Source organism: Drosophila guanche, unplaced genomic scaffold (genome assembly GCF_900245975.1).
Source record: "Drosophila guanche unplaced genomic scaffold, DGUA_6, whole genome shotgun sequence".
Classification (NCBI taxonomy): domain Eukaryota; kingdom Metazoa; phylum Arthropoda; class Insecta; order Diptera; family Drosophilidae; genus Drosophila; species Drosophila guanche.
In genome coordinates, this window is record NW_022995743.1 from 16,242,813 (window position 1) to 16,258,452 (window position 15,640).

The 15,640-nt window shown below is 46.3% G+C and overlaps 1 protein-coding gene across 3 annotated transcripts in view; it reads left to right on the forward strand.

Moving 5' to 3' along the window:
* The window catches only part of LOC117580689 (diacylglycerol kinase 1), a 35,557-nt gene that overhangs the window by 16,237 nt on the left and 3,680 nt on the right, over positions 1-15,640 (forward strand). Inside the window, exons 5-17 of one of the 3 annotated variants that reach the window (XM_034267318.1) lie at positions 2,795-2,993; positions 3,174-3,365; positions 3,433-3,618; positions 6,034-6,159; positions 6,245-6,369; positions 7,709-7,817; positions 8,108-8,239; positions 8,662-8,873; positions 10,052-10,183; positions 10,397-10,586; positions 10,649-10,735; positions 10,788-10,999; positions 11,353-12,384. In XM_034267318.1, the coding sequence (XP_034123209.1) occupies positions 2,795-2,993; positions 3,174-3,365; positions 3,433-3,618; positions 6,034-6,159; positions 6,245-6,369; positions 7,709-7,817; positions 8,108-8,239; positions 8,662-8,873; positions 10,052-10,183; positions 10,397-10,586; positions 10,649-10,735; positions 10,788-10,999; positions 11,353-12,384 (2,934 nt within the window). Of the gene's footprint in view, positions 1-2,794; positions 2,994-3,173; positions 3,366-3,432; positions 3,619-6,033; positions 6,160-6,244; positions 6,370-7,708; positions 7,818-8,107; positions 8,240-8,661; positions 8,874-10,051; positions 10,184-10,396; positions 10,587-10,648; positions 10,736-10,787; positions 11,000-11,352; positions 12,385-15,640 lie in introns of those variants that run through there. The other 2 variants (XM_034267326.1, XM_034267337.1) reach the window with 2 other exon arrangements.

A 15,640-nucleotide genomic window follows, 5' to 3' on the forward strand; every position in this document is an offset into this window, starting at 1 on the left:
CAGAAGGCGTAGGATATTTGATATCCTTATGATGTACAAAACCATGAAAAGAGTTGCAACTTTGAATCTAAAACAAAAATCTGCAGAATCAGATTTGTTTCGTTTGAAATATCCCACAAACTCTGGTTATTCCTGCTGCTCTGATATATCGTTTCCCTCTCGTTTTTTTCTCGTTTCAAAGCGTAACGAATTGGAAAAAGCATAATTAAGTTTTTATCTCGCTGTAAGCTCCTGTCCGATCCACATCGAATGCTGCCACTGAAGCGGAAGGAATAGTTTTGCTTAGCACTTCCATCCCATTCACTTCACATTGCTTCTGTGCATGTACTCTCATCGCTCACGGTTTGTTCTTTCGCTCAGCTCTTGAATTTTCCTAAGCGAGTGTAATTCCTGTAAATATTTCAGCGAAATGAAATGAATTGAGTACTTCATTGGGGGATGGGTAAATCAGCTTAGTAGAATGTGTTCCAGTTTTTTCACCCTCAGCCTTGGGCTTTGGTCAAAGTCAAAGTCGGTGGGGTTGGGTTTCAATTTAGTTAATTAAGAGCAGGTTTCAGGTTGGAGCGATTGCTCTTGCACTTTGTCATTAGTTCTTCTGCTATAAGAATGGGGAACTTCTTTCCATGTCGTGCCCCATGGGTCGTTTACATCATTTATGCTCGAAAGTGTGCAATGCATAATGAATGCAGAGCACAGATTAGATTCTCACAGCTCTGCCATCATACATGGAGTTGAGTGCCAAATGGCCTGAACCGAACATCTCTCTCACACACATACACGTGGTGTGCTCGTGTGTGTGTGTGTATGTGTGATTAGGGAATGTAATGAATATCACGCATACGCAGCGCATACGCACCGAACGCCCAAAATGGTCTTGAATATTTATTCATTAGGCCACGCGCTCAAGCATAGCGACGACACACAGTCGCATCCATGGAGATAGCAGCGGTGGGAATAGAAAGCGTGGGAAGGGCGAACGAGAGGTAGAGAGAGAGACAGTGTGTGAGTGGAAGACAGAGACGAGCCCTGTTTGCTGGCTATATAAATTTTTTGCCAACGCCATTCGCGCCATTATTATAGTGCTTGTATGTGAGGAGTGTTGTAATTTATGTGCATCTGTGTGCGTGCCATGTGAACACTCGTACACATGTACACATATACGTATGTATGTATGCTTGTAGTACATTATGGCGATGTAACTTCACTTGCGCATGTTGTACCCAGTTGAGGTCGACTGCCTTTGGACCTATTCTGGCTATTGCCAGCAGCCAGTGCTGGTTGCTTCTGCTGTATCTCGACAGCGACACGAGTATAAATTTACATTTTCTTGTATTTTGGCTCATTATGGCCACGCACAAAAGCAGCAGCAGGACAACAGAGTGCCAGAGTAAACCCTAAACCTCGACACCCGCTTGCTGTCGGCCTTCGTTGCTGCTCTTTTATGTTGCGAAATTTAAAACGATGAAAATTCGAAGCTGGAGGGGTATATATTCGTGATAAAGAGGGGAAATATTTCAACTGCTGCTGCTGCTGTCTATCCCCTAACCGGATTATATTATTACGCAATTAATTCCATTGTCTGTGGATCTTGATTAGCTGCTGTTCCCCGGAACACACTCTAAACTGTAAAATCCGGCAAGCGGTTCCTTTGTGCGTGTGCAATCTGCTAATGAAATGTCTATCAATGTCAGTGCCAGTTTGCGTCTATCAATGTCATCCCTGTATTCAAGCACTGTATCGCCGCCCTGTCCATCGCGACGCAGCTGTCAATGTATTGACATTACACGTGGTGTTGACACGTAATTTGCCCCAATACCCATCCACATTTGGGCAGGTTCCGTTCTGCATTCATAAAAACTTGCCCCATGCCCAGAGGTATCACTCCTCACCCTTCCCAACCGCCTGGCAAATGGCAACGAAGAGGCGACAGATCCTTCGGGGACATTCCCCGGCACGTACAGCCACCGCCGACAGACCGAGCTTGGATTTATGGGAACTTTTCTTTTTGTAAATGTAAATAAAACGGTTGCCCAAGAATTATGGATTCCAAGTGCATAAATTGGGACATTTTTTGAACACATTCGTAGGGAGAAATTACGTCCCAAATTAAAGATTATAGGTGGAATCAAAGGAACGTTAATCGAGTCGTAATTGACATTAAATTTCATCCAGTGAGCAGAAGAGGAATTAATACTTTTCTATATTAGAGTAGATTCTTTAGTGATTGAGTCAGGAAGGGGAATATTAATCACTCGCTCCGTTACCAGCAAAAGCCATGCGCTACTGCGACTCCTTCTTGACGTCCTCCTCCTCCTCCTCTTGACAATAAAACAAGATGAGAAATGGGAGGCTTTCATGGGAGCCAACTGCAAAATGTTTCTCGCCTTAACAGCGTCAACATATTATGTTGCATAAGCAGCCCGTACTCCTCCTCCTCCTCTAGTCAGCACAATTTCAACCCGATACCGCTCGTAAAACTTGGCTAAAAGAAGATGCTGGCAAACATTTGCCAGCGAGCGAGAAGAACTATCCCCGAGTGGAGGGTTTTGCACACACTTTAGCTTGTCACTTGTGAATGGCTTGGCGAAGATATGTATATACACACACACACCGATACACATATATGTGTGGGATAATGGGTGGGGAAAAACTCTCTCCTAGAATTTCGAGTAATCGTGTACTCAAATGGCTGATTAAAGCTGCCCAAAACGGAGCGGGGGAGAGCGTGGGATTTAGCTTGGAACCGCCATAAATCATTGGATGAGCCAAACTTTATTTTCAAACTCTTTTGCAGGACATTGATTTCGATGGGTTCCGTCGCTTCCTGGACGCATTCCTCGACTGTGAGGCACCGCTGGACCTGGCCAAGCATTTGTTTGTTTCCTTCCTCAAGCCGACTGTCACCCAGGCCCAGCTGCACGGGAAGGCCCTCAATCAAATGGCCGCCATCAGCAGTACGGCTGCCTGTGCACCCGTCACGTCCCACACGAAGGGTAAGAGCAGGTCCAATCCCCCACACATCCGCATTCCCCATTGTCACATCCATTCCCACACACATACCCTAGCCCATTCCCCATGTCATCTTCAGTCTCATGTGTGTCTGTGAATAATTGCGCAACATTTCTCTCGGCTTGCCATCTTCCCGTCTGCTGGCATATCCTGGTCGTAATTAGGCTCCATTCCGAACATCAATAGCATTGCGGAGCTGATGCCGCAGTGCAGCGGCGGGCCAGGAGGAAGTGGCGGCGTTGGAGGCGAAATGCAGACACCAGCACGCATCAGCTTCGTGGATAAAATCCACGGCATCACGGACAAATTACAGCACTCGCTGGGCGGACATCTATCGCACGATCCCAGCAAGACGGGTGAGTAGAGGGGTCCACTTACATGAGTGAGTCGTTGACTGTCCGTTCTGTCGACTCTTCCAAACAGGCAGCGTTCATCCGATGCTGACGGTGACGCCCAGCCCCTTGGCCAGCGGGCCCAGCATGTTCCAGGCGAGCAATCCCTCACGCCGCTCCGTGGACTCAAGTCCCTCGCACTCCCAGACGAACCACTCGCAGATGTCGCGCAATTCCTCGAAGAAAAGCAGCAATTCAGTTAATTGCAAAATTGATAGTGAGTATTAATTAGCTTACCCTGCGACATTTTGATTACCAGGTGCAGGCGGTCGGCGATGAGTGCCGCTCTCCCAATTAGGACGCTCATTGTGCAATCAGCATGTCAAGTGATGTGTGAATGCAATGCCAACTCTCTGCTTCTTGATTGCCTGAATTAAAGTGCAGAGTTATTGGTCAGCCATGGGACAGACAGTTGCTGCAGTCACGTTGATGTACGTTTGCTTAGTTAACTTTTTCGTGGAACTTGCTAATTAGGGGACCCTAAGAGCTGGCAGAAGGAAGCCAGCGCATGCTTTTCGCTAATTCAGGAGTTCATAAATTATGGAGAAGGGGGCAGGCTGAGCACAGAACAGAGTGCACAGAACTTGGCGGAAGTCAGACCCTCATCCGGCTTTAGCTTCACCCCCCTGCAATACAATGTGAAACCAAGGAGAACTTCTCTTGTCTCAGGGATCGTGTCGTAAATCAACGCCCAATTAGAAACATTTTTGCATTTCACGAACTCGGGCGCTGGAGCGACTCGTAAAATGAGAGACGCGCTGCCTGCGTTAAATTAACATTTATTGCGAGACACACATACACTCAAGCAACGTACACACATACAGAGCCACAGGGCTCTTCTGCGGGCTCTGCGCGCAATTGCGACCTGAAAGTATGCAGCGGCTTTTCGTTTTTCTGTTGGTATTTTCATATCCTTGCTGCGGAGGGCTAACTTGACTTTAACCACATGAAGGAAGCAAAGCCAATGCACTTATGTATGAGTATTTACGGTATGTATCGACACAGATGTCAGGCTCCAAGATCTTTAGCTTTTCGGTTTAATGTTTCCATTGAAAAATAAAATAAAGGAAACAGGAATATTTGCTTACAATTAAAATGGTTCATATATCTGCCCTTGAAATGCTAGGTCTACAAGTGTATCTTCGACTTCGGTCTCCAAACTCTGGGCCTCCTCTTTACTTGTTCCGTTTGGGGTGTCTGGCCTCGTTTTGTTTCCCTTTTCTTTTCGGTTTCATTCATTTCGCTTCGTTTGAAATGTGCACAAGAATGATTAATGAACGTAAATTTTATTTTTTTTCTCTCTGTTGCCTCTTCTCTTTTTTCTTTTTGTCCTCTTTGTCGCTGCTAGCCAACAGTTTCACGCATTTTTCCGAGCATTTTGGCTGGCATTGTCCGGGGCCGACAGGCAGGCAAACGCCTGCCCCAAAATAAGTGGAGCAGCGGCAGGAATTTCCTATTAGCATTATATATTAAGTACAACTTGGGCTTCACTGTGTCCTTGTGGGTTAGCCTAAAGCGCTAATTGGATTAGTTTTTGGTTTGCTTTTTGTTCTGTCAATGTGTTTGCTCTGGCCGTATCTGTGTGCAAGGGAATTAAATTTATTAGTTCGAATGTATGCCAGCAAATAAGTTGACATTGATCCTGCCACTCGTTCTGGCCAAGAGAAAATTGTCGGGTCTCATTTAGTTATTAATATCAAAGACAAATATTAACATTGCTGCTGCTGCTCTGTGTCTGTGTATGTGGGGGGTGCAAATATTTTAATTTATTGCCAACAAACGTTTCGCCATTAGGCAAACATAATTAGCCAAAGATACTCACTCGGATCTGCTTGGTGTGTTTGTCTAGCTTATGAGGAATTATGAAGCATTTGTACGTCTTGCTGTTCCTCGGGCTTCCCTGCATTAGCAGTATCATATATATTACAACATCAACAACAGCAGCAGCAGCACCAGAGCACACACACACACACACACTCACAAATGGCCTGTCAAAAGCATAAAAGATGGAAGCCATTCATTTACACACACTCAAACAAAGGCCGAAAAAGAGCGGGAGAGAGCGGAAGAAAGAGCCTTCATTCCTTAAAGAATTTCCAAGTAATTTCCCCATTGACTTTTATAAAGTTTGAAATTATTAAGTCTTTAAAATCAATATTGAAATTTGATTAGAAAAAGAGTCAATTTGCGATAATGATGATGATGGAGAAAAAGAAACAAAGTTCAGAGAGCTTCGAAAAGTATTTGTTGCATGAGATGGGAAAACTTTTTGTATCCGCAGCTCAAAATATTAGGGCGAAACTTTCCGCATTATAAGTATTGCAAAACAAATTGAAGTTGGTTTGGAATCTGCTCTAAGATTTCATTAAGAGCTGGCCCATGGCCATTGCCATTGCCATTGCCATTACCATTGCCATTGGCATTGGCATTGCTATTCCCATTATTATTATCGCTAGGGTCAAGTGCTAGTAATTAACATTCGACATAATGAGGTTCGGCTTCAGCTTATTGTTAGCTGTCGAATTCTCAGGGGGCGAGACACAGTCCTGTGTGCAGGCACTCCATCACTTCGCGTTTAATGAATGCACTTTGCAGACACACTCATTCGACTCTCCACTTTTCTTTTTTGCAGCTGACATTAAGCTCTTGGCTCGAAAACTTTCCCATTTTGATCCGCTGACACTTAAGGTTGCGCTCAAGGATGTCGTCTGCTATTTATCACTGCTCGAAGCTGGACGGCCGGAGGACAAGCTGGAATGTGAGCAAGAGAGGACCTTGGTCCCTGGCGCCCTTTTGCCCCTGAAACTCATTTATTCATTGCATTTCGTTGCGTTTCATTTCAGTCATGTTCCGGCTGTACGATACGGACAGCAACGGCGTTCTGGACACTGCCGAAATGGACGCCATTGTCAATCAGATGATGGCCGTGGCCGAATACCTCGGCTGGGATGTCAGCGAGCTGCGGCCTGTAAGTTGACTCCCTCATTTACCCCAGACGTATTCCGATTCCCTGTCATCCGTTTCCTCCACTGTGCTGGACAGCCTTTTAAATCCGCTTTACATTAAAAATGCATTACCACAGTAACTGCAAATGCAACTGCAACTGAAAGTGCAATCAATGCACTGTAAGTCCACTTACTCGCACATCAACCACTCCCCTTGTCTATCCACCAATGCGATAAGCTCTTTTGTGGTCACGATTTCCAAACCCTACGCTACTCAATAAAACTTTTTCAATTACTTACCAACATATTCAGCTGCAACAGCAACAGAAACAAAGGCAACAAACAAACCCCTTCAAATTAATTTCGTTTTATTGTTGGACATTCAACTTTCTGTGTGTTGGCCCCCTGACTGGGTTTCCATTTCAACCGCAAATTTGCGGAGCTGCCACAACTGACAGCACATAGGCGACTTAATAGTTTTGCCCCCAAACAGTAACAGCAACAACATCAGCAAAGGGGCAAAACACGCTCTAAGCCGGGATACCCAGCAAAAACGTGAAGAAAAAAAAAAAAGAAAAACTGAGAGCTGCGACCGCAAATAAAGTCAAAGCGCCACAAAACTCAATTAACAAAAACTACCCCTGGCTATGCCCGAATGGTTCGCAGCACAATTCCCAGTTCCCAGTTCCCAGTTCCTATTCTCTATTCCCATTCCCCTACCATCGTTCCACTTGCTGTTGCCCTTCCTTTGGTTGAAGTTCCAGTCTTGTTTCCATCATGACTTCGCGTCTACTGGGCGGCTGCCGGGTGGCGGCATACTTTAAATTCTAAGCAGACACAGAAAATATTTTAATCAAAATATTTTTACCAGCGTCAGAAGTCGCCAGAAGTCGTGGATGCGATGAACTGAGCTGAGCCCTTTCTTTGCCCATTTCCTTGAGTCTGGGCCACAAAATAATCAAAGCACTTAATGAGTTGCATAATTCTGAAATTCATTTCCGGGCTGAATATGAAATTCCCCCAGAAACAGCAAAAATACAAGGCACTGGAATATATTTCTGTGTACAAGTTGGCCAGAATTTCCGCTTCCATCTTCCTCCAAAGAATATTTAATGATACAAAAGCAAGGAAATACACTCTACTGTGTATATACATTAGTCGATGAAGAAGATAAATTCGATGGGGAATCCTTCCCTTTGGCCTTGGAAGTGCATGCTCCAAGTAGAAGCTTTCCTTTCCTTTTCCTCTTTCCCACTTTGTGTGTTTTTATATATATATTTTATTTAAAAATTAGCTTCTCCAACATCCACTTGAAGAGTCACTGCAATCCGGAACAATCTACTTAGTTTTCTCTACTTACAGATACTGCAAGATATGATGGTTGAAATTGACTACGATGCCGATGGCACAGTTTCCCTGGATGAGTGGCAGCGCGGTGGCATGACAACCATTCCACTCCTTGTGCTCTTAGGTGGGTAATCTGCCAGTTGCTACTCCCAAGAGTAGTCCTCCTCCTCTTGCTCCTCCTCCTCCGGCTAAATGGCATCTGGCCTGATCTGTGACTGGTTGGCTGCTGCCGTAATAATCAAGTCATTTGCAGAGCTGCCAGGACTCACAGACACAAAAAAAGAGAGAAGATAAAAACCATTCTCTGCCACTCGTCTGCCTCCTACTCCGTTGCATGCTCATGCAAAGTGACAACATTTCCATCTCTACATCTCCCTCTCTCTCTCTCTTTCTCTGTCTCTCTTTCCGTTGCAGGTGTCGACAGCACCACACTCAAGGAGGATGGCATCCACGTGTGGCGCTTGAAGCACTTCAGCAAACCGGCTTACTGCAACCTGTGCCTCAACATGCTGGTGGGCCTGGGCAAGAAAGGTCTCTGCTGTGTGTGTAAGTATGCCTCATCCTGTCTCATCCCTGCCTCCCTCCCACACTGCACACTCCAGTGCTGAATCTGCCAACAGGAAATTGTCTACTCTCGTGCAAAATCTCCATCGACAACATACCTGGGTTGGCTCCCCATCTGATGGCTTGTTAATTTCAAATGGCACTCAGACATTTAAGGTTCAGAGACAGTTTTGCATCCATTTCATTAAGATTCAGGTCCGTCCGAAAGTCCGCGACTGTCCTTTTATCTATGTGGCAACAACAGATAAATGAATGAATCTTGGACTACTTCTTCATGGGAACTTCATCGTCCGAGATCGAGTATTAGGAGGAAAAACCTTCACAATCCTGACACACACACGCATGGATCAGCTTTGACTTTTGCATCATCTTTAATGGAATATCTTTGCCCTCTTCTCCAACAGTATGCAAGTACACGGTGCACGAGCGATGCGTGCAACATGCCCCAGCTTCCTGCATCAATACATATGTCAAGTCGAAAAAGCCCAAGTGCGGCGGTGACCTGCTCCATCATTGGGTGGAGGGCAACTGCTATGGACGCTGTTCAAAATGCCGCAAGCGAATTAAGGCCTATCACGGCATCACAGGCCTCACCTGCCGCTGGTGCCACATGATGGTGAGTACGAGTATTGCATTTGCTCTCAGTGTTCCCTTTGACTCTTTGTCTGAGACTAAAACTAATCGCATTTTGTGTAGAAGTAAATCAGGGCCAAACGAGTTACAGCACGAGAGTGAGTGCCTCTGCACTGTTTTTAGCATTCCGGCAATGTAAAAACTGGAAATTCCAATTATTTCGATCAACAAGGCAGTCTTTGCCACAGCACTTTGTCATTTCTTTATGGTAGCAGTGATTCGAGCTGGGAGCAGGAGCCAGAAACGTACAACTTCCCGTATCTAAAGCCAGAACCACAACCAGAGCGCCACACATGAGCCGGCTGCTTCGTTATGGTTGGCAAATTGTCACGTCTCTGGCAAATTGTTCTGCAGCTCCTGCTGCATGCCACACGCTCCATGGTTGCCGTGAACTACCACCAACTATGTTTTGTGTCTTTGACATGTGCAGCGGAGAAAATGCAGAATTTGTTGGTGCCCAAACGAATGCCAGGAAACTTGCTCCTCCTCGGTGGAAGTTGCTGCTGCTGCTGCTGCTGCAACTGCAAATTCTTTGTAAGCCAAACAGTCGCCAAACCTCTTGACAGTCAATATCCAAGAATGTTATAAGGGACTCTGGAGTGGAGATTGCACATACAGACAGACGTGTCATGTGCTGCTCAAAGTCTTTACAAGTTTTTCCACAATTTAGTGCAAATGCATGGCCCTTTGAGTTTTTGGTTTGCTGGAGAAACTTTCAATGGAAGTTCCAAATCCCATCTACTGAATGGATGATTCGATTGAATCGAAATGAATAACTCGTACTAATTCATTGGAAAAAGGCCCTTGAATGCAGAAGGACATTAACGAAAAAGGCAACTCCAAAATTGCTGCCAGAAAATTGGCATTTAAATGGAAATCCGCGCTGAATGTGATTCGGGGCCGAAATTAAGCATTTTTTTCGTTGGTTCTCGCGCTAACAAACTTTTAATCGGATTCATTAGTGGAAAATGAACACTTAAGAGCAGCCACACTCCACTCAAGCCGCGCGCCTGGCCAGCAATGAAGTGGAAATTGAATTTAAGAGCTTACCATTTCTCGTCCCTTCTTTGCTCTGGGATTTTTACGCCATTTTCAGGCTATTTTTCACTTTGGCTAATTTGATTTTTGTTCATCCTCCGTGTCTCACTCTCTCTATGACAGCTCCACAACCGCTGCGCCTCGTCGGTGAAGAAGGAATGCACACTGGGGGAGAATGCGGAGCTGGTGGTGCCGCCCACGGCCATCTGTCCGGCTGTTCTTGATCGTCAGCGCTCGGTTAATCAAGCGAACAAGGTAAGAGGATTGCATGTCCAAGGATAAACCATGAGAAATCATTTGCCTGTCATTGAAATCCCAACAAATTGGCTACTAATAATCCATAACCCATCCAAAATGTTGCATTCCCCACCCTCTAAAATTGCCACATAATTGATTGGAACTGCTGCTTCGTGTCCATGTCCATTCCGTTGCCTTGTGTTGCCTTTATAAATTGCAAATCGTAACCAGAAATCCCAAATGCATCATCACCAGGCGACGCATTTCCAAATCACGCCTCCGGATGAGCTGAGCTGCCCGCTGCTGGTGTTTGTCAATCCGAAGAGCGGCGGTCGCCAGGGGGATCGCATCCTGCGGAAGTTCCAGTACATGCTCAATCCTCGCCAGGTGTACGACCTGTCCAAGGGGGGACCCAAAGAGGGTGCGTAACCGTAACTTCCGGAAATGCGGATCCAATTTATGCTGATTTCTCTCGTTTGCCAGGCCTCACGCTCTTCAAGGATTTGCCCAACTTCAAGGTGATCTGCTGCGGCGGCGATGGCACCGTCGGCTGGGTGCTCGAGGCCATGGGTGAGTAGTGGAAGTCGTACCTCAGGTAGCTGGTTAATTACATGTCCTGCAGATTCCATCGAGCTGGCCACTCAACCCGCTATCGGGGTCATTCCGCTGGGCACGGGCAACGACCTGGCCCGCTGCCTGCGCTGGGGCGGTGGCTACGAGGGCGAGAACATACCCAAGCTAATGGAGAAGATCAAGCGTGCCTCCACCGTGATGCTGGATCGCTGGAGCATCGAGGTGACCAACACACCGGCAACGGATGAGCTTCGACCCAAGGTAAGCCGCATTCCGCAGCTCACATGGGGAAGGAACGGGAACGGGGGCGGAGCCAGAGAGAATCCAATTATTAACCACAAAGCGCTTACCACGCACACCTAACCGCAAGGATTCGATTGGCTTTTCCCATCCCCCGAAACGATTACGCAAACTAATTTCGTCCTCGGTGGAAGTGGGCGTGTAATGGGCGTGAGTCCTGCTCCTGCTGCTGCCCAAATGCTGATGCTGGCAGCTTTAAAAATGTGTTGTGGGTGTGTGTGTGTGTGGGGCAATTGGATGTCGTGTGTGTTGTGGCTGACTGCCGACTGGCGAATGCCAACTGAAGTTTTCCTTCCTTTCGTTATTCTTCGCAGGTGACGCTGCACTCCAACATGCAGAAGGTGATTGAGCTGTCGCAGAGTGTTGTGGTTGACAAATCGCTGATCGAACGCTTCGAGGAGATTCAGGAGATTCAACGGCAGAGCAGCAGCAGTAGCACTGGGAAGCAGTCAATGGCTGCCACTTCTGCCACATCGATTATGATGGCAACGGCGACCGAGTTCCGGCTGGAGGAGGAGGAGCAAAAGTACCTTCAGCAGGATGGAGCTGGGGACAGCAGCAACAACAACACCACCACCACCACAACGAAAACGACAACCACCAAGAGCATTTCAATGTCCACGTTCGAATCGAAACGCATGAGGACCACATTGAGGGGCACGCTGAGCAGCAGAAGCAGCAGCAGCAACACCAGCAGCGGTGGGAACAGTACTGGAAACACACAGCCACAGGCATCGATGGAGGGAGGCGAGTCGGATGGCGAGGTGGTGGTGTCGCCTGGGGCTGGAGATGCAGCTGGAGATGAAGCGGAAACCCAACAAGTACCAGCCAGAAGGACAGATGAAACAGAAAAGCAATCACTCGAGACGCTGCTGCTGCAACACAAGCGCCAACAGCAGCGACAGAAGCAACAACAGCTGGAGCTGGAGCTGCAGGAGCAACTTGAACAGGAATTGGCATCGGATGCTCGAGTGGAAGTTGCAACAGCAGCACCATCATTTGGGAATAATCAAAGCGATAATAACAGTCAGCGCAATAAGCAAAACAACATCCTTAAACAGCAAATTACATTGTCATTGGATTTGTCCGACCATGACAACGACAACGACAACGAGGAAGAGGAGGACAGAGACGAAGTTCAGCAGAAACCTAGCAACAACAATGGCAGAGCCAGAGTGGCACAGAGCCACAGCACACCGCAAACACCCCTCACACCCCTCACACCCATCACGCCAACAACACCAAATGCACCCTGCAGCATGCCACAGAAGCCCATCAAAGTTCAGTCGGACAAGGACTGCACAGTGCCGTATAATATAATCAACAATTATTTCTCCGTCGGTGTGGTAAGTTGCATATTGCGTTTTGTGTTTGTGTGAACTAGTTGCAGCCACAACTGCAGTACAATCCGAGACGCTACGAGTCCGATATCCAGCTCTGACTTGTGCCTACATCCTTGTCAGTGTCTAATGTGTGGGTCTCTGTTTGGGTCACATCTCAGCTGATTCGTCGAGCATTTCCAGGCACATTTTCTGTTTACATTGTCATTTTCCTGGCAACACACACATTTTACTAATTAGATTAGAACCCTCTGGTTTCAGGATCTATTGCATTTGAAACTCGATTGTGCAACTAGAACCAGAGTTACAGCTCTCTAATTAAGACCGGACATATGTAATTTGGTACAATAAAAGAATTCAGATTTAAGCATAAAACACACTCTGAATGGACTAGAAATTACGTACCACACGCTTCCTGAAATAAGGTTAACAGAAAATATACCGAAGGCTGCTGCTCAATAATTCATATAAATTGACTTAATCATTTATTCAGCATTGCGGCCAAGAGACCGCATATTTCCGGCTAAGCCGGTGCGACCTTCCGCTCCATCGATGTGGGGGGGAAAAATTGTGAAATCAAACCCAGGAGTTAAATGCCAGCAAATGAAACCATAAAGAAAAGCCAAAAGCTCTTTGGCATGCAAATTTCCTGGGAATAGTCATACGCTTCACTTCCATTCCCATCCAAAGGCCAGAAAATTGCAAAAGGAAAATCAACTCAAACAATGGCTGGTTTCAATAAAGCGGTGGGAGAGCGAAGGTTTGGGGCTGTGGTCAAAAGGGTGTTCAGAAAGCAGGCAGCTTAGGGTGCGAGAGAATTTCGCAATGCTGCAGAACGTTTACCATATACCCCAGAGCGCCAGAGTTAGAGCCATGAATGTCTGGCGATTAGTCAAGGAGAGTGTGCCGGTGCCACATTGCAACACATTTCGCATGCAAAGTGGCCAGGTGCCGGTGCAATTTGAGATGCCAGCCCAGAGGCTTGTGGCAGCCACAGATACGGGTGCTCGTGAGAGCAGAGCCACAGATAAGACGAGGCAGAGGCAAACACAGACGCAGACACAGAGTCAGAGACTGAGGTGGTGGTAGAGTCAGTAGCAGAGGCAGAGGCAGATGCAGAGGCTGGTGCGGAGGCAGAGGTAAAGGCAGCATCAGCGTATGCAAACGAGGTGGCAAGAGTTAAGCACACAATCATCAGCTGCGCATTTGCATCGTTGATGCATCGCTCTGTTCGATTGCCAATTGCCCAGATAGTGCAGGTGAAATTTGTGCTGCTTTCAGGCGAGCTTTTCCATTTGAAATTTCAAATTCCCATGCAACGCAGTATGCCCAAAAAGGTATGCTATATATTTTGATCTTAGATTTTCTCCTTCCTGATGAGGAGAAACGTTTAAATTAATAGGTAGCCAAGCTGCGGCCAGGTCACAGCCGGAAGAAACTTGTCTCATTATAATTTCCAGCAAGTGTTAAATTAGTGACTGCTTAAGTCAACGGCAGCCACCTCAAAGTCGGAAAAAAGTAACAGATTGTGCCCCAGGGACAAACACGCCCTCACACCCACACACACACGCACACACGCACACTCTGGGCAGGCAATAAATAGAAATGAGAGGAAAGAAAGAGAAAAAAAAGGATACAAGTTTGCAAAGTTTCACATCAGTGGCAGGCAGGCAGAGGCAGGCCTTTGAATAATTTAGTATGATACGAGAAAGGGCAAAGGGAAAGGGAAAGGGCAGTGGGATGCACTATGGTCCCAGTGACCACTTTTCTTGTCCTTAATTAATAACTCGCGAACGAATCAAGATTTTTGGATTTAGTCTTTTGATATTAGTTAAGAATAGGAAGAGGAAGGTTTTCTTTTCTAAATGGGCGTGGCAGGTTCTTTTTTTTAAGGGAAAATCTGTTTTTAATTTTTTTTCTCAAAATGTTAGAAGCAAAAAAAGGATGGGAATATGTTGAGCAGATCAAGATTCTTCAAAATAAAAGTCGTAGCACGAATTAAAACAACTTAAAAGTCTAAGATAACCGAATTTTTTGACCCACAAAGCATGCTCTTCAGCAGTTTCCATTATAAAACAATATTACACTGGCTACACTCTAGCCCTCTAAAAGCCCGCTAGTGACTAATACTGTGGCTTAAATGCAATGAGGTTACGATCTATAAATGCAAATTGTAAGAGCTGTGCTCAAATGTGGCTTTTCTGACTATAGACATTTTAACAATCATCTACGGCGGTCTACGACACACAACAGGTTTCAGGTGGGACTAGGTGGCACTCTTTTAAAAAAACTTTTTCAAAAATTAGTTTTCACTACAATCTGATACAAGTTGAAGGCCTCACTTTGACATAAAATTACGAAGACATCGCCAACCACTAGATACCATTCACATTAAAAAACTCGTAGTAAAAAGCCTACTGAACAAAATGCATCAAACAAATTGGATCAGTTGGAGATATTTAAAACAGCAATAAAGCTGGTACTTTTTCACTGCGCATGCTGTGCAATAATGACCGCTAGGTTTCACAGCAGATTTTTCGAAGGTGGCGCCATCTATGAAAATTTCTGGTACGCGGCTTTGATGGTCAATCTTTTTCTAATACAGAGCGACAAAAACTGCGTCTTGGTTTTAACTTTTAAAAATTAGCTTTTGGCCACCAAAAGTGGTCATTGGGACCATAGTGGGATGGCAGGATAGCCGGAGATGGAAAGAGCATTCCCAGAAAATCAGAGATATTCTCGCCTGCAGTTCGTTTATCAGGGGAGGATTTAGGGCGGGCCATAAAGCAGCGTTAAGTGACAAATTTAGAGCCGGAGCCGGAGCCGAAGCCGGAGAAGGGCTGTCCGCAAAGCGAGAGGCAAAAATGAAATGAAATGAACGGCAAATAAGGCGGAAATGTTGTACAAATCGTCCAAGATGTGGTCGTAGTCCCTCCTGTGTACACGTATTTGCGATGCCAGAGTGTAAATACGTACAATCCCCATATGGTTCAGTGGGTTCTCCTTGTGATTGTGTGGCCGCTGGTGTATGGTATATGCTCTGTAAGGTCACACCATTTGTCAAGTGGCGGCTAAGGCTGAAATCCTTTTTGTGCAAACATTTTGCGCTCCCTTGCGCAACTGAAATCAGCCTAATGCTCCCCCCCCCCCCCCCCCCCCCCCCCCCCCCCAATCCTGCCCCCCCTCCGTCCCCCTCCTCGCCCTCCCCCTCCCCCCCCCCCCGCCCCCCAACCCCCCACACCACACACACAACACCACACCA